Source organism: Scatophagus argus, chromosome 3, assembly GCF_020382885.2.
Source record: "Scatophagus argus isolate fScaArg1 chromosome 3, fScaArg1.pri, whole genome shotgun sequence".
NCBI classification, from domain to species: Eukaryota; Metazoa; Chordata; class Actinopteri; family Scatophagidae; genus Scatophagus; species Scatophagus argus.
Genome location: NC_058495.1, coordinates 11,620,185 through 11,640,338, shown reverse-complemented (window position 1 = coordinate 11,640,338; position 20,154 = coordinate 11,620,185). Strand labels below are relative to the sequence as shown.

Genomic DNA, 20,154 nt, shown 5'->3' with positions numbered 1-20,154 from the left:
ATCCAATGAAGAGCAGGGCAACTCATTCTCTTCCACAACAGCTTCTATCCTTGTTTCACTTCTTTCATACAAATCCCGGCCTCTTTGCAGAAGGCCAGCCTACACTTCATTAGGAAAAGAAGAAAGTGGACATCTGTTTGCTTCACAACATCCTGTAAAGAATCTGTGATGTTTAGGGCTGATGATTTGTAAGGCTTCACAAGATGTCCAGTGTTATACCAGCATTCATAAAATTAATTTGGGATTTTCTTAGTAGAGTTTAAGAGGTCTGGACCTAGGTTAAATGTCACATGGACATCATTATTCACAATGTGGGAAAAAGAATCATCATGAGGAAATCTTGTTCACAATGGAAATTAGGGTACATTATGTCCTGCAAACTGGCTACAGACCTCAGTAAATATGTGAAGGTGCAGAGCAGTCATGGACCTAATGAGTCCTTCAAGATGAAAAACAAATTCTGGCTTTCTCAAAAAGGTATCAGCTATTCAAAGCTGAATGAATCATCTGTGAATCTGCCTTCGTAACAGAGTATCTTAAAGTTTCCCATGTGATCTCTCCATTATTTTCCTTGCCTAACCACTGAGCATCTACTCAAAATGAATTTCTCGTGAGAAACAGAAGACAGACGCTTCATTAGCACATTAAACTTTCAAATGTTCTTTTCATTAATGAAAAAGTGAAACTCTTTCTTGGCAGAAGGTGAAGGTATGAGTACTTCTGACTTTTTCAGACAAACAATGATGGCCATACAAGTGAGGGAAGAATAAAGAAAGGCTAAATGCTAATTCATTCTGAGCAGATTAAAATTCAGCGAGTGGGTTTGCTCTGTGTGCCCTCTAAACATAACAGTTTTTATTGCTTTGTGAGTTAGATGTTTTTCAAAAAATTAACAAGGGTATTCTTTTAAAATAAGATACTTTAAATTAGCTTAAATTATGAATAAAGACATTACCCACATATATTGTTTTCCATTTAACAACCACAACCTGACAGCTACAGCTGTTCAATGCCAAAAACTTCATGTTATATATTTTGCCTGCAGTGCATGATATAGTCTTTTGTGCAGAAAGGACAGCCCAGTGAAGACCTGAACCTGTTTTTTTACACAAGTTTTGTTTGTAAGTATAATAATAATCGATCATTCCAGAGAATTATGAAACTTTGATTAAATTAACAGCAATTTTATATTTTCTTATATTTTATACACCAAACAATGAATTTATAAATGAAGAAAATTAGATAATCATTGGCTGCAGGCCTACACTGTTTTTACTGCATACACTGGTTAAAAGTGCTTATAAATGGACTAATCAGTTTACACATTGTGTCATACAAACTGAAAAAACTTATACCACACATGCAACATTTTAAAAATTAACCTGCCTTTAACTGTAATTTCAAATATACTGTCATCTGTATGTTACTGTATTTAAGACCTTTGAAGGCCTTGGTTTTAAATTCTTGTTTTTATTTTGAGACCTGAGGACACCTTTACTAAATGGGCACCCACACTTGGAGCCTATACTGACTACTGACACTTACTGCCAGGTGAGTAAAACAACAATCTCACCCAGAGAGGTCGGATTTCCTGTTTCCTATAAACAGACCTGGAACAGAGGTCAGACAAATAATTAGACCAGCAGTGGAATCACTGAGAGAAACTGCACACGGTAGGCTTTTGTAATTGGGTAGGGGGTTGTGTATAGTATACTTATTGATTTTTGTTTGATTTTCTCCATACTTCTCTGGCAGTATCAGGGCCTCCAGAGCCCAGGAGAGCACTTGAGACAGAGTCCAGAGTAACAGGGTCATAATAAGGTCATTTTTACTTCACACTTTCCCTGACACAGGAACAGCAACATTTTTGGACAGAAGGCTATTGGTTTATTTTGTTTCTGGTATGGAAACAGTAATATATTGGCAGTAGCCTTATTAGGGGGGTAGACATGGGAAATTACAAAGCTCCAACACAACACGACCTTACCTTACTTTGATTAAACTGTTTCAAAATTTGAAAAAAAGAGAGAGAGAGAGATACAGAACTGGATATTTCCAGTTTTACTTCATGTTGCTGCATGCTCGTTTTCAAGTCTCAAAGGTTTCTACCATGACCACTAATATGTGTCAAATTAAGTCTCTCTTATGGGAGAGAACAGCATGTAACCTGTCCTCATCACAGCACTCACAGCATCTGTTATTTTCAAATTTCTCACACAATCTCAGCACACATCAGCCTGTGCAGGAGCTGTTTTTCATGGAGACCATTCCAAGGTAGCATGGAAACATGTCTCAGTTAAATAAATAAAAATACATTTTTATGGTTATCCAGGAGGATAATCTACATCAATGACAAATGAATGACATTCACTTTGAGTGTGGGACATTCCCAAACACACACACACACACACACACACACACACACACACACACACGCTTTAATCACCTCTCAAGCACTTTCTCACGTTAGGTGTGTATTTGTAGCTGCTCCGGAGTAAGTCCTAAGGGAACCAGTGAAGGATAGTCTACAGGAAGCAGAGCATGTGCTCGTGTCCTCTGCGTCCAGGTTCCTAGCCTGGGGAACAACATCTGCATGGGTCCCCAGTGCAAATACATCACATGTGCCCTTGGATAAATAAATGAAAATGTACAGGGTATTTTTAGAAGTCTAAAACAAGATCTCTGGTCCCTCATGGTATAACACAGATATATACTTATGCTTGATGAGTTTTTCCTGGAAAGTCACCAGTTCACCACCACACATATGTGCGGTACACAGAGGTTTACTGCTGTTGTTGTTGTGGTGCACTGGGCACATTATGGGCAGACTAAAGCAGTGCTGTATTTCACTAAAGATTTTACGCGATATGAAGTTTATTTTATGACTTATCTGACAGTCTGGATGTGAGGTAGCCCTGGAAACAACTTGTGATTGCCTTGAATAATACATGAATAAATGCCATAAATAAATAACTGAAGTAAACAAATAAAATTACTTCATTGTTTTGGAGTGCTATCTAAATTAGGAAATCAGACTAACCGTGTGTAAAAGCCACAATGATTTTAACCCAGTCACCAGCTTAAAATATGGGTGAACAGAGTCAGCATGCATGATTCACAAGCATGATTTCCTTTAATTCTCATTATTATAAGCTATACTCTGTAACCCTTTGTAATCAAGTAGAACAGTGCAATATTAAACCTCTAACCAAAAAATCTGTATTTTTCACGTTCTCGTTGTTGTTCATTAATTTACTTCTCCATATTTTTCCACTTAAAACTTAAATTTCTAAAATTGGGAGCATTGTTGTGCAAAAAAGTGCATATTTTTCTACTCCTTTTCATACTCTGTTTCACTGAAATTTCATTTATGAGCAGCAATTCAGTGACAGACAAAAGAAGAGTAAATTTCTCTTTGCTGTTGAGCTGGAAGTGTTGGTGGAGAAGACAGCACCAAAGAGCTCTCAGCCTCAAAGAGGAGATATTTTACCAACGCAGAAAGGCACTCTGGGATGGCATCACAAATATACTGAATACATTTGGGCACTAGAGAGCAGTGATTCCAACAAAGGAAATACTACTGCTGGAACTGTAGAAACAGAATAGCCAAAGTCAAGCCTAACACAAATAAAGCCTGCTGTATATGTAAGAGCCTACCAGTGGTGGTTCTGTTGGAGAGCCATTAACTCCCAACACACAAAGAAATAAGGCACGGTTTTCCCAGGTGGCTATTGATCAATCACATCCACTCCTTCATCTGGTGGCTAAGAACATTAACATGTGTGTACCATATTAATTTTAACACCAAATAACCCTGAGACCCTGATGAGACTGTTTTCCTGAGCGTAATTCACACACAAAATGATACCTTGGATGATCAGTTTGCAAGGTTTCTGCAGAATCATCATCAAAGGGACAAATCCACAGAATGTCAGACCCTGTATGTAATAAATCAATGTAATAAATCTGCAACTAACAGCCATCTTCATTATAAATTCATCTGTCAGATCTTTTAACTGTTAATGTAAGTAATATTTTACTGATGTAAATATGAAAAACAATAATAATAAAAAAAAAATACAGCCCAACTCTTTTATTTTTACCTAAACTTCCTTGTTTTGTCTGACCAACAATCAAAAAACAAAAGACTAGCAACTTACAAAGGTATGAAACAGAAAAAAGCAAAACTGCAAGATTCCAGGTAAGAATTACCAACGCAATGGACATTCAGTCTGTCAAACAAAAAAAACATGTCATCACATATCCTTTCTCTCCAACAGATAACAGTGATTATAATAGCGATTAACACGTTCCCTGCCGTGTTAACCAAGCCATAGACATGGTGTACAGCAGTAACACAGGGAGGAATGAAGAGCTGTGTATCAGGCTGAGTGGGTGGAGGAAAAGCTCACGTAGAATCAAGCACCGTATACGTAATGAAGAAAGAAATTAAGTCTCATCAAAATGGAATTTTAGTTGAGCTCCTAATTCATTCTCAGGTGGGTGAGGTATCTGCTGTAAAGTCTATGCATGTGGTGACACTAATATGTTACCAAGGTTGCTCAGGGAATAAATCAAAACTATTAACATTTCCAAACATCATTTCACTGTGTCTAAAAGAAGCAGTTCAGAGTGACAGTTAATAACCCAGGGGGTACCGTACCTCCTACCTGAGAAAGAAAGTCAGTCTAGACGAAACAAAGACAGCGAAAAATTGATGGAGAAAAGTGAAGATCTGCTGCCCACAGGGAGATACAAGGGAAAAACAGATTTTTTTCTTTCTTTTTTTTTACAGAGAAAACAGCAAATGATCAGTCTGAGTACTGAGATAGATACAAACAACAACCTCTGCCTCAGCAATGGGCACCATGGTCTCCTGAGGAGAGGGGCAAAAGGAACTCAACACCACTGTCAGCAGTGAGGAGGACAGCTGATGGAACAAAGTGGAGGATAAGTGCACCCGACTATTGTACTGGACTCAAATAATCTGCCAGCAGAGTTTTTTTTTGGATATATTAAGTATAATCTACCACTTCCTGGTGAGCAAGAAAAATAGCAGCCCTAAGCCCACCACTCCAGCTATTTCTGTTCACCTAAATAACATAACACAAAAAGACAAAATACACCAATGAAACAAAACAAGGCCCCAAGTTGAATCAAAACAGGCAATAAATCAGAGATCAAAATTTGACAAAAAGACATACAAGACCCCAGAGCCAACCATAAGGAGGGACAGAGGGGGAAGCTTTCTGGGGCCCATAGGGGCCAATAATCGTGTTTGTTCTAAATATATGCAATGATAACCACATTTTTAACCAAAATATTGCACATTACATACTGAAACAACAAAGCTGTTTTTATTTATAATTGCTTAATAAAATGTAGTCTGTTTCAGGTGAATAGTGGCAGAATTCTTTAATCTTTTCTAATCTATTCTGTATTGCTGTTAGAGTTCGAACATACTTTTACTTACCTCCAGAGATCTACTAGACAAGCAAAAGTAGCTGAGACCATGTACGGTATATAAAAGTCTTTGACTTTATACCGCAGCCCACATGCTTCAATAAATGTGAAGAAGATATATGTAGCAGATTTCTCTTGCAGCAGAAGAAGAACTGTAGCCAACAGAACAGAGAAATAACATCCATCAAAGCTTGTGTTTTCCATCAAGCGTTTCAGGCTTGAACCGAGACATATTTTGGTGCTGAATGCTGCAGGGACACTACCACCTTTGGCTGCAGTAAGTTAAAATGACTTCAAAGGTAATATTCACCTGATGGCTGATAATGACAGCAGTCTTTCAGTAGCTGCAGGGGACAGAGATGGTCTCTCTTTCTCTTACAGATAACGTGACTATAAGACCATGCCGTCTATCCTAACCCCAGGGACACTGCAGTTTTTCTGAGCACAGAGAAAAACAGAAATTGGAAAATGGAACAGAACTGTGTCCCAAAATTCACTAAAAGAGTACTCTGCTAACTAAGCATTGGGCACAAGATGGGAATTTAATAAAGAAGTTTGAAATCATCTCTTTAATTCTTTCTTTCATTCTTCTTCCTCGTCTAAACATGGCGCCTACAATACCAACAATACAACTTGACTGCTCACAGCTCAGTCTCAGATTCTTCTGTGTTATGCTAGTAACGGCTAATGGAGCCTCAAGCAGAGATGATTACAGAGGCCTAACCTCTCTTCTCTCTGACTCCAAACTAGATTGATTTTATTTTCAAAACTGTAGTCTTCATCTCCAACCAACACTGACACACTTGAGGCAGTTTATCAGGTTTCACACAGCTCCTTCTGGAGCCACAAAGGCTTTCAAAAAACATTTTTCATTCACGTATTACTAACTACATCACAAGACGTGTAAACAGACTTCAAAGTCAAAAAAATTCTAAGTGACCTTTGGGTCAAAATTTGCCCTTTACTGACAGTGTGTCAGCTCTTCTCTTAGGTTCCTCGGTTGAGCTATGAAGGGTCAATGTAAAGCCAACAGTAGCACTCAGAGGCAACACAGAACATATAATTCACAGCACATTTGACTGATTCCTGTAGCCTGTGTGTTAATGACAGTGATCGGTAAAATTATGGAGAACAACACTCCATCAGAGGCAGACGGCTCTCCTCTCCCTAGCAATTTATTTTCCCTTCATTTCTTTCCCTTCACAAGTCTATGTCCAAAGAAGCCCTTGTATTACCACTGTATTTGTTCCCTGTTTTGAATGTCAAAATAGTAGATTTACAATAGTATTTCTTCAATATACCACTGTCTTTTCAGACAATTTCTAAGAGTCCTATAGCTTCACATGGAGGACAGGATAATAGAACATAGTATCACTGCAGTCCTTTTATAGTCTACATTTCATTTCAAAGCCCAAGGGGGGGAAAAAGCAGTTCAAAGGGGCTGAGGGCATAATGAATGACAGTAGTTGCTGCCAGTACGAACAATCCAGGTGTCACTCAAGCAACAACACTCTTTACACAGACTTATTCAGTCCTGACAGATGAACACAAACTGTTTGAAAGTCACTGAGCTGAATGAAGCAGTTAAGTCCTAAGCCTCTTTTTTTTAAAAAAAAAAAAAAAAAATCTTTCCCATTTTCTTTAGTTGGCTCACTGAGGTCCCAAACCTCTGCACCTTGGTTAGGTGCCCCCACCATGTTGTTGTACTCATACTTGAATGGTTCGAAATTGCCTCTTGGATTGCTTTTTCAGAAAATCCCTCGAGAGGACACTGGAGCAAATTCATTTAATTTGCATGTCTATCTCAACAGAGGATACAACCAAATTGTTGGAATATTGTAGCCAACATAAGGGAATAAGGGTGTATGTAATCTTTTCCTCTATATAGCAGAACAGAACCACCACAAACTGACCAGGTGCTGGTTTTATGATTGTAATATGTAGTCCTAATACAGCACTACAGGGTGATTTCAAAGCATTTCCAGATTGGTTTTGAATGCAAAAAGCATATTTCTGGTTTTATTCCAACTAGTTTTTCCAGATATTTTTTAAAAATCTGTATGCATTGCCGGTGTGGTTCCTGAGCGATTTGGGTCATTGGAGTCCTACCCCAGCCAATAGTTAATAAGACATGTGCTTTTGTATCTCATTTTGAGGGAGTTAAAGCAGGAGACTACAGCAACAATAGCGTTTTTATTGGGTTACTGCAGTCATTTTCTTGAGCCTGTTTCCACTGTATCAGCAACACAAACTACAGGACAAACCAGTGGGCAAATTTAATAAAACACAATCACAGACTAATAGTATCAAAGTAGACAGTATACATCTTTTAAGCATTTGCTTGATCCTCACATTGTAAGTGATTGATAAGATGGCCACTGGCACACAACAATTTGTCCCATATCTAAAAATAACTACCCTTCTTAAATTGTAATCACACCCTCCTGCCTGATCTTGATTCGGAGCGACAGTGCAATAGAAGATAAAGTTTAAATCAGATCAATCATATGTAGATGTGACATTTAACACCAACAGTAGATTCCCAGCTGCTGGAAGATGAAAGTCATGTTTGAAAATTTGACGGGCAAACTCCACAGAGCCTCCTGTGGGAAGAATCAGCTCACAGGACTGGGATGCAACACACTTGATAAAAGAAGCAAGCTGGATTCATATATTAATACAATTAATTGGTGAAAAATAAAAATATCATATCAGAGATACATCCTTTTCAAAATATATTTTTCTCATCATCAGAAGAAATTACACCTGCTAATTTATGAGGTCTTCCACTTTGTAAATATAAATGTTCACTTATAAGTGTAATTAAGCCCCTCACTTTGTTCACATACTTATATGTTGTGTGTGTTGTTGTTGTTGTTGTTTATATTTACAGTACATCAGGAGGAAATTAGAGAAAGGGATTAGTTAGGATAAATGTGATATCTGAGATACACTAACAGAAAAATTATATAGAGAGAGGATAAAAAAGAAAAACACGAACACAAATGTGTTTTAATTTGTTGGAGACAGAGCCTTTGATCAGACTGAAACAGGCATGATAACAAAACCTGAGTGTGCCAACTACAAATGAGCCATATTGATTTTGAAGAAAATATGATATTTTGGCTATGTCAAACTTCACTGACCATGAACCACAAATTAATAGACTGAGTAAATGCTACTGCTTAACATGATGTCTTCAATGTGGTGTCATATTTCTTTATAAGAACTGGGCACAATCAGTGAAAACTGTCATCATCATCATCATCAGTAGTAAACAGACACACATGAGTTTATCAGGCAAAATGTACAGTCTTTATTATCTGTGAATCATATTACTATAATTAAATGTTTAGCAATTCATTTTATATTCAGTGTGTTTAATTGCGTATTTAATATAAGCCTGTGTGTAATAGAAATATTGGACTTCAGTGGGTTCAAGTGAATAAAAAACTGGTCAGTGGAAGAAAATTGCCACAGCAGGTGGCAGCAAAAGTTTTTTGACTGAATGTAAATGAGACAGATATGTACAGGTTGGACATTTTCAAAAGATCCTGTTTGACAGAAGCTCATGGACAAGACTGTAATTTTGTAGATGGAAATGTACGACTCTATAAATGTCTAATAAATCATCGTAACCACATGGCTTGATCCCTGCACCACATTAGTGTCACGACTTGCAACTGAAATGCACGAAAGCACAACTTTTGAATACTTGAATACATCTCCAAGAGTTCTGCACGAAAAGCATCCTGAGGGGCCTTGAATTTAATTTCATTTCCTCCTCTGTATGAAGTCTAACCCTGCCAATGTGAATAAGCTATGTTCTTCTTAATAACAATTTATAACCCTCCAAAATTACAATTAAACTAGACTCCCCTTCTAACTGACACTGCCTCCATTACGTTGTCCAGCATAAAAATCCCATGACCTTTTCTGACCTTTCTGAATGTACGTCAGCGTCAGCTAAAAGCCTGCATGTTTAACAGGCCCTGCGGACTAGCATCTGTGCACCGCTTTGCATCATTCTCATGTGGACAACACTAATAAGAACTGTGAGAGACAGCACCTTATGCCCCAAAAATAAGGCTCCATTTTATTTTGTGCTGAGGAAGACTTTCCGATTACTTTACCACATGTGTCAGTTGCTAAAAAAAACAAACAAAAAAAGCCATATCTAAGGAACAAAGAAAAACTTGCTTTATATTCAGCCCAGAACCTCTGCACTGGCAAGAAACTTGGGTGCCCTCAAGCAAACAAATGTTCCAATTGTCTGCCTTTCACAAACCTTTAGATCTGTTTGAATGTCAGCAATATTATCCTCCCACCCAAGTCCCCAATCCAGTCTGAAGGCCTGGCCACCACACTCGAATCAAATCTCAAGATGCCAAGGTGTCTGTGATGTAGCCCACCACTAAAAAGCCAAGGCACTGAAGAAAAACACTGGGGCCGATCGATGGTCTGTCTAGGCAAATATCAGCCCCAACCATGGGGCAGCAACTCAAAGCGTCTGACAGACAGAAATCTTTCTGCCATGACACACCAGGCATGCTAAATGCTGATGAGCTTGTCTGAAAAGGTTTCACCACTTGGGACATTCAAAGTGTCAGCCATCAACAGGACTCTTTATTCACTAAAAGAAATGCATTTAAAGCTGTTTGTGCTGTTAGGTGAGGAATAATTCAGTTTAAATATTGCTGAATTTCCTAAAAACTATTTATGATCAAGCCAGATATTGTAGTATTTCTTGATTTGTTCATTGAGTTTAGAGGGCATTTGCTTTAAAAATAGATTTCAAATGGGGTTAAAATCATTTAAGATCCTTCTGTTCAACTAATGATTCACTCTTTCAAAAAAATTGTTTCAACTGACACTTCGACTGCTTTCAGGTCAAATGCTTAAAGTGACTTCAGCCGTCTCAAAGACACTTTAATTCTCACTAAAACGTGAGCTCCTTTGAGTCCTTCAACATTACACTTTTAAACTTAAACTCCCTTTCATGCTTATATTTCAACTTCCGCTGACACTTGAATTATCTTCACTGTTTCATCTTCAATTAACTTTTCAACTATTTGCTGAGCAAATCGCATTCAAATAACCACAGTTGTCTGAAAATACCACAGGGCAACATCACTTTGCAAATGTATGGTAGAAGTCTGTCAGAGAAGTAGCACTAACAGCTGCAAACTCCATGTGCTCTGAACAACTACCCATCTTGAGTTACACCCAAAGATTTCATTCACGTCACTTACTATTTTTAAGGAACTTCCCGGGCCTCTAAACATAACAACTAAATCATTTTCCCCTTGGTCCATGGTCTATCTATCTACTGAATTATAGGTGTCCACATATATGCCTTCTTCCGGAACAGCTCAATACTGAGATGAGAGTTTATGACTTGTATTTTTTTTCAGTTGTTGAATATCAATAATAGCTGGAGGGGCAATAATGGATAAGGACAGAAGGCCACCCACGTGAGACATTATTGGCTGAACCAGCACTGGCTACTCCAATTAACAACAGTATATCCTCAGTTTATGGAGTTTATCTGGTACAACCAGCTAAAACTAAGAAGGCTGCATACAACAGCCTGCAGCAAATTGTTCCTTCACTGAGTTTATAAAGTTCAGTTTCACTGAAACTGTTTTGGAGAGGTGAATTAAACTTTATCATCATTTTGAAGGCTATTTGTGGTGCTGTTGAATTTTATCATGCTGTACTGTGAGCCGTGAGGTGTTTCTAATATCTTGCTCACCTTAATTATATCAACAGAGATGTAGTTTGTCAAGGTTAGGAGGGTTAGAAACTAAAACATCCATTAAAAAAACAACATTGTAATTTTCATCAAAGTATAATTCATTTTGAAACTGTTGTATTAGACCATAAAAAAAATACATTATATTGAGTCACACGGCTGCAACTGTCTACAGCCAATAAGCGTTGAGACAACATAGTAAATTATACGTAGGATGTGTAGTAAGTTTCCTTCAATAGCAATATTAAATCAAAGGAAGAACATCTAATATTTCTGATGAAGGAAAGTGAGGTCTGGTTTGATGACTGTCTAAACTGACCTTTCAGACAGACCACTGGATTAGAGCCAGATTTAAACAGTGTCCAAGCAGATGGCAGAGCCAGCCAGACAGGACACCAAAATACATTCCTCCAGCAGAAGCAGAGTGACTGAGACAACCTGTGGTGCTGCCACCTGTTTTAGCACACTGCATAATTACCGTAAACCACATCCACGAAACTCTCTGCTCGTCACAATGACTCACTTTCCCAGCATCCCTCGAGCAACACTCAGTGGGATTATCCATCATGGAGTGCTAAAAAGGAGCCCAAATTGTTATCTTTCTTTTCTCTTCTATGTCATCTTCCAAGTTTACTCCTTTTCTACCATAAATCTCTTCCTGTTGTACTGCCTAACACACACTCCCTAACCCTCCAGAGGATGCTGCAAAGAAGGCCTGAGGAAGTGAAAAGAAAAAAATTTGACGTGCTCAGTTTTTCACCAAATTTAACTTTGTGTTGCCTTAAAACACACAGTATGACTCAGATATGCACGTGATGATCATGGGGTTAGATATTGATCATTTGCTTTCCACCGCTTGACGTATGCCCACCTTAGAGTTAGCAATGATTCATTCTATCACACAAACACAAACACACTTCCATTCCTGTTTTTCTGCCACTAAAATAGACACAGGCAGCAGCTCACAATGATTATTTACTACACCTAGCTCAATTTTAAATGTGAAATATTCCAAAATAATGTAAAATGAGAGTCAAAATAGAAAACACTGAAAGCCTACCATCCGTAACTATAGAGGCTACACACTGTGAGTGGCAAAGCATCCAGCAATATGGCTGCGTTCAGTGGGGGAAACTGTGAAACCAGGAGTAAAACGAACAATTATCTGCTTACATTAAAGGTAGCAGGATTCAACAGCGATCCTTACAAGAACCAGCGGGCTGTGGACGGTGACGTGTGCCCTGAAATCTATTTATATTTATTTTTATTTGAATCTTCTTTGAATCTATTTGTACAGTCAGTCACATAATAACTAAATGTGTTTAGATTTGTGTTTTCACTGCATTCAAGCTGAACGCTAATGCTGCAGCACTTGATAAACACCAAGAACCTTACCACCCCGTAGCCGTAACCATGGTGACATCCGCTTACTGTGACAACAAGTGCACAGCCTCTATAGACTGTCCCACAGGAAAATTTTGCTGCTCACAATAGTCCTTCCTTTCTTTCATCAGTAATAAACCATTTGGAGTTTGCTGAATTCTGACCTGTCTCAGCCCCACCCCACCCCCCACCCCCAAGGAGAAATAATAATAAATCAATCTAAGAGATGAACACATCCAGTTAGAGAGTAATGGTAGAGACACAAGAAAAGCAGTTTTTTTGCTGTTTACTATAAAGTTTTTAAGGACGCTTTCTGTGGTGGCTCAGTGTGCAGCCATGACACTTTGTGGCTTCACTGAGGCACCATGTGACAAGTAGGCTACTGTAAGTGATGGGCTTGAGGCTGATGATGCTGGGTGTTTGAAGATACAGGCGGCTTATCCACAATGCTCAGGAATTCATTCCGCTTCCCATACATTTAGATCACAAAGGAATTAAAACACTTACTACTTATTAATCTCATTTTATCATATTTTCCTGAATGGAGCATTTGAGTTTTTGCTGTAATTTGAATAAACAAATAATTGGTTATTTTAAAAAATATATATTTTACTTTCAGGATTGTGTGTGGTGGGGACATAAAAATGAGTGGTAGAAAAGAGTCCAAAAAGCAAAAATAATACCTTGATGTAGTGCTGTAGCCGTGGGTAAACTCTTCTTACTCCCAGAAGGACAGAGAAAAACGTCCTGTGGGGGAAGGAGGTAGTGACCACGTGAGTGACTTCAGGAAAGGAAAACACATTAAAGCCTGACGTCTCGTAGCATTTCAGAAGCTCCTCATCCGCCTTCTTTTCTCCCTCACTCAGAATACTGCCAACGGCATAGCGGCATTGTGGTTCCGGCACCTGAAAACAAGCATCAAATGAACAAATAAATAAAGATTGATAAGAGAGAGCTAGGGTTGAGTTCCCGAACTCTGCACTTAGAAGATCGCCATGCGAATACAAACAAGTACCGACTCCTGTTAAATCAATCAGTGCAATAGTTCAGTAGCTCATCTGGGTGAGAAAGGCTTAAATTTAGTAGTCAAGTATAGAGAGGAAGAGAGAGTATCTCAACACTGCAAATGTGGCTACACTTTTTAAAAGTCAACATAGACATAATTCGCTGCAATATCTGTAATGTGAAATTCAGAGCTGGCCAGAGCAACACATCTCTAGCTTTTAGATAAAGCTGAGAAGTGTACCGTATTTGATAATATGAACCCTCAGTCCCCTTTAGCGGTCGCAGCCAATGTTAGCATGTCCACAGCCAGTGTCAAACCCCCCATGCAATGAAACAGGGATGTATTTTTTTTATAACTGAACTGCATTTTTGTTATTATACAGAGAGAGTACACAAAAGGCATTGCTGACATCAGTACTGAACTCCAGCTAAATTCAAATGTGAACAGTTCTAAACACTGGAGAAAGCATATAAATAAGACAGACTGATGGACAGTTTAGACAGATCAAATAGAGATTATATACAATAAGTGGATTATAGAGAAAATGCACTCTCTCAATGCACACACACTCTGTAGTCTTCCAATAGTGATTCAAAATGCCATTATTATATAAAACCTCCAACATGACATCAGCAGCACTGACAGACAGATTAATGCTGTCAAGCAGAAAATGCTGTCTGGCTAAAATCAAAATAATTCCTTGTGTTTACTACACTTTTGTGCTGCTTGCACAAAAACACTGCATTGCACATCATCTCCCCTCATGTCAGTCAATCTCCCTGGAAAATGGGGGACAAAACTCTGGAATGCCAACTACCATCAACATTTTCATATAGTACCTACCTCTGAGGGAAAAAAATAATGCACAAAATATTGTGTTGTCAGCAGGATAAAAAAGATTATCCTCTCTGATGTCAGCCAAGGTGCCAAATTTAAAGAGAAAATATGCTCATCAGTCTGAGCTCAAATTTGAGCATTTGGCAGCAAAGCAATTATTGCTCCTTCCTCCATTCTTAGTACCCTGCTGCCCATTAAAAAGAAGAAAAGGGACACACTTTACAAATGAATACTCCTGGGACATCTAAGACTTTCTTTCTTTTTCCACTGTGCTGAGCAGAGCACCATTGTAGGCTCTTGTAATAAATATGCTGGAATGGTCCAATTTGTTCATAAACCTATCCTATTCTATCCTATCCTGTCCTATCCTATGCTTCATGCACAGCCAGTGTGTCTCAGAATGCCTATTTTCTCCTCTATTCATATGCACAAGTGCGGTGTTCGCCGTGCACTAAATTTTAACAAAAGCTCACATTAAAACATACATTGAATTTCCCATTGTGGGACAATAAAGGAAAATCTTATCTTAATACTACAAGAAGTGAGAAACCGCCATACATATCTGCCTTAATATTTTATTGGTATTAGCAGATGAATGACAGATGATCCTAAAGTAGACTGATAGTAATTTTGGAGATTTTGAGTAAATTTATGAATTCTGATGATCAGGGTCAGTTCTTAGTCTGATCCTATAGTGCAACTGGTTTTACCGGTTTTACCAGCCCCTGTGAGCGTGTTACAGATTCATCTTCAGGGTAGAGCTTAGCCAATGTGAAGATTTTCTGTTTTCTTTTTTCTGTTATTGCTAATCTTTAATGAAAATCTGCATATAATGAAATATAAATGTAGATTTTGCTGCATTTAAGAAAAATCATCCTAAATTAGTCATCTCTGTAAAAAGGGAAACAATAATCTACTGGCTAGATTTTGTGATGCTTTTTGTCTTTCTATTGTCAGTTTCCAGTTATGTTGTTTCCAGGTAGACAATCCTCACCTTGAGTCATTTTGTGAGGAAATAAATAACCCATTCACTCTCACTTGAAACCAGTTTCCAAGCTCATATGAGGTGCACTTTTTTCTTGCCGTTTTGGTTATTTTAATGCATGAAGAGAAGTAACTCTGTGAAACACTTCCAGTGTAAGTTATAGATTTATGGATGCTTAGTTTTAACATGTTGCTGCAAGATGCATGCAAGATGATGCAAGATGTTTTAGTGATGACTGGTAGCCTACGTACTGTTTGTCCAGAAAATCTGGTACCACAATAATTTGGTTGCTCAGTGGAGATTATGATCCGCAGATTCAATAAAGACTCAAACAAAAAGAGATGATCTCCATTAAATGTTCCACAATCCCTAAATAAACGTCTACTCACCACTACAAATCAATAGCAGTGAGTCTCACTACACGGTGAAAAGAAGAGCTAGGCTTTCAGTGGAGCAGAACAAACTAACAGTCAACATGTCCAGCTCTTTGCAAAATATATGACAAATTGACTTTAAATATCTCTCTAATGGCTTGACTGGTCTTATGGTAAGAAACGCAAGTACATTTGGGAAACTTTCACGTGAGGATATTTTTTTTTCACACTAAGGATGTTTTGGGGCTCATAGTGGGACGTCTGAGCCAAGAGGATTTATTAATCATCACAAGGCTCCATGTGGGGAGTCCAGAACAAAGAACCACTGCCAAAAGCACAAGCCTCTGTCCACAACCTTTGTTTTGCCTCTCTGCACTCATCAAGACACAAGTGTGACAGCTTTTGATGTTTCTTCAGCACACTGACTGCTCATAAAAGTTTTCGTAATTCTACTGAAGCAACCATGTCTCCTTGTCTCTGTTGCACATTGGCTGAATTGATTTTGGTAATGCAACAGGGTAAGAAAGGCAAACTATCTTGACCAGCATACAAAGTATTTTTCACTCAGATTCAGTAAGCCTTGCATTTTAAAAGTTTTACTATGACTTTGTAAAAGGGCGAGCATTAGAGAGATTTTCTACTATTTCATCATTCACCACAAAGACTAACATACAGACTGATACCCATTTTCTGACTGGCCCCTTCCTGCAGCTGCCATGCCCACAGCTTTAATCACAGTGTGACCTAAACACGGGTCTCTGAGGATGGGCAGACACATGTGTCATCTCACCACCATTCCACTTGTCATCCCGCTTTTTATTTAGACAATCTACGTCTCAAGGTCCGCAAACCCTGACCGCGATTGCTTACTCGGAATACCGAGTTTGACAGAAAAGTACATGATCCGCCCCTGTTTCCTCCCTCTGGCGTTTGTCAAAGTTGGATGCAGTGGGGGAGGAGAGGAAGCGAGGGGAGCTGTAGGGTAGAGGTGACGTGAGCGTACTGGGTCAGAAACCCCCTGGCTTTGAAACTGTGAAGAGACTGGTGGAGGAAAAGGGTTTAGTGGGTGGGGCCCAGAATGTGTGTTAGCTGTTTGAAGAAGCAGACAGAGCTGCTCCAGCCCAGTATCCATGGCAACCATCTTAGAACCAACTTAAGTCTTTGTTGAGGTCTTTTGTTTCTCCAGAGGAAGTGATTAAAGGTGGTAAGAGTGAGAAAATCAAGAACAGAGGGTGAGGCTAGTGTTGCTGACTCGTCCTCTGTCAGCTGCACTTTTGAAAATCTTTCTCAACGGAAATATCAGCGGACAGTGTCGCACTATTTAGACACCAAATAATAGTCCTTCCATCTGAGAATACTCTCTGGGGCTCCTGAAGCTGGGATGGAATGGCATCCTGAGGCTCGAACGCTAATGAGCTGAGATCATTACACCAATTATTTTATCTTAGATCAGGACTTGGCTGTGACTGCACAGAGGAACTAGGACCCACTAGCCTAATTGCTGGCTTGGGAAAAGGAGGATGAGCAAAACAAAGGGGTTTTGAAGCAGAGCTGGGAAGAGTCCACCACTGAACTCTGGTTACATTCCATCAGGTTGTTGAGCATCAGGCTATGGCTGGTTTAAACTGTGCCACTTAAGTCAATACTGATGAAAGCCGGGTCTGAAAATGGTAGATACCAGCAAATTTCTGAGACAAACAACTGTCATGTTTTGAGATGTAGACACGTTGATTTTTTTTTCTATTTTGATTAACAAATGATTTGTTTATTCTACAAGATGACAGTAAGTTGTAGGAAAAATATCCAACTCATGCTCACGTGACTTCTTTAATAGTCCAAATCTCCAAAAATTCAGTTCAAATTCAGTCATATATATCCCAGGTTTACATTGCAGTCTATCATAATGTTATCAAAGTGTTTCTATAACTTGCTGCCATGTCAGCAGTTTGCTATGGTTTTGATAGACAGCTGCACACACTGTTGTACATTCAGCATTGCCTTATGCTACAGCAGATGCATGTTTCTAAAGATCAAATCTGTCAGGCCCCTGTTTTCCACTCCTGTTAGCTAAGCCTCCAGACCCACCACTGCTACTGCTTAATAATTTCAAGGTGCAACTCCATGTTTCATTCCTTCTTGTTCTCTTTTGGCCTGCTGAAGAAACAGCTCACGCTGGGGTTGCTTAAAAATGTGGGAACTAGCACCACATGCTTTTGGAGATCCCAAAGAGTGTGCAGGATTAGGTATCAGGAAAACAGACAGAGCAGATACTATTTCCCGCTGCTCATCAACACTGAGGTTTAGGGATGGATGGGTTCACACAGGGAATGGTTGGGAATGTAGGTAAACACCTCACAGAGAAATCCAACTTACTAATTGTGGTTTTTAGCAGCACTGATGTGGCAGTAAAGGAGACCACAGAGCTTCAGTCACATTCACATGACTGTCACATCACAGCTTATCCACCCCAGACTTCAGCTTAAGAAATATATAACAGAATAATACGCATTCACATTTCATTATTTTCATTATGACCATTTTACTGGAATTAATATTTCAGAACTTGTATTCCAAAGCACCCCATTTTATTTCCCAGTGACACTTGTGACACACTGTCACAGCTCAGCTCCTCCCAGCAAGAGCAACAGCAATGCCAACGTAATTCTAAATTACACAACTAGCTGCTGCTGTGAAAAGTCCATCCTAATAAGACAAGTGACTCATCTGACTGTCAAAGGGTGAATCCAACATAACCAGCTTGGAAAACTGTCTGACTAATTGACTGACGGAATGTGTTTGATGATTAAAATGAACCATAACTCAGTGCACAGTGGCCGTCCGACATCCACCACATCATAAAACCACAACACCAGTGTAACATACACACGCATATTACATCAGAAGTTTAGGAAGTTGAATGGGACTCTTTAAATAAGGTTACTACTGATTAGCATACAGGGATGTTACTGCAAAACTTTGAAAGAACAGAGTATGGCAGCTAAACTTAACAGCTCTCAGTGAGAAGTCAGCTAAACTGGACTAAAGTCCTGTGAAAATAAGGTCAATTTAATAATCACGATCAAAGCTATTAGTAGGTGACCACAGTATAGTGCTTTGTTTCAAAATGATTCGCATTTACTATTATGTATTACATGATGGATTGTTAAGTATTCAACATTTTGTAGTCTCAGCGGACCTTAAATTAACTTCTACTTTGGGTTGACATCTCAGGACCTGAAATGAACAACCACGATTATACTCCAAGACATCTGAATCCACAAAAGAAACCACACCCTGGCCCCTGCTATGATATTGCTCAGGGAATAACATTAAACAAATCAGTTACTGCCAAAAGTCTCAAGTGCATTGTGGTAAAAAGCAACTGACTGGATGAATGAAAATATTTAAGCCATCAAGTGCTGACTATCCCCTGAGAAACAAGTGAATTCATCCTCGACCACTTCGCTTGTTTTAATAGAATGACATTAACGCCATCTAGCGGCCGATTACACAACCTAGTAAAACTTCCTGATACTAAGAGATAAAATATTGAATGAAGTACTGAAAAACACACTTAAGCGAAACTGTTATTCAACTGAGAGTGTTGTGTAATGGTTTACCTTTTTAGGGTCATCATAAAACACACCAATACATGAAAGCTTCGGTCCAATAGTGTGAGACTCCTTAAAAAGTTGTCCGCAATTTTTGTACGGTCCTTGTTTGAATTTGTATGCGAAAGTTATCTTCTTTATAGGAGGAGAGCCAGTCAATACGGTAATGTCTGAGAGCAGTCCCGAGTACAAGATGTAAGCAGCTCCCGTTATAACACTTAACAGGCTAATGACCACACACGCAATGAACCAGTCTGGCATGTTGGCTTACTCAGGAGAAAAGGAGGTGCAGGTACCGTTATATAGTTAGCTTTCTCTAGACACTTCACACATTAGTCTATCCTGTAATCCTTTTAAGAAAATGTTTTGTTGTTTTGGTTGAAATTTTTTCTTAACGGAACCATGGATGCATTATTTAGAAGCCTACTTTGACCACCAAAGATGCACATTGCACAGGACTTCCTGGAAAGTACCATTATGCCACCCGAAGGGGTGAATCGTTGATTGAACAAAACTATTTGAAAAACTTTCAGGGGGGGAAAAAAATCGCGCCCACGTTAAACACCTTTTAACAACAACGTTTTAGCAAGATTTACTGGGAGGGTCAGCTGATAAATATTCCAATTTTTGCATCGGATAGAACATAGTGCTACCCAAAATTTATCTTTTCTTAGATATTAAATTTTGGTAATAAATAGATAGATGACTTTATTCATCCCCGAGGGGAAATTAGTTTGTTT

The 20,154-nt window shown here is 38.8% G+C and overlaps 1 protein-coding gene across 2 annotated transcripts in view; it reads right to left on the bottom strand.

Moving 5' to 3' along the window:
- LOC124056259 (testis-expressed protein 264 homolog) overlaps window positions 1–20,119 on the bottom strand; it is a 32,363-nt gene extending 12,244 nt beyond the window's left edge. For both annotated transcript variants that reach the window (XR_006842966.1, XM_046383500.1), the window contains exons 1-2: window positions 19,424–20,119; window positions 13,285–13,506 (exon numbers count right to left, since the gene is read on the bottom strand). Coding sequence is in view for 1 of the 2 variants with exons in the window: in XM_046383500.1 (XP_046239456.1) it covers window positions 13,285–13,506; window positions 19,424–19,675 (474 nt within the window). In the remaining variant the exon portion in view is untranslated. The remainder of the gene's footprint in view (window positions 1–13,284; window positions 13,507–19,423) is intronic.
- Window positions 20,120–20,154: the final 35 nt, after the last annotated feature.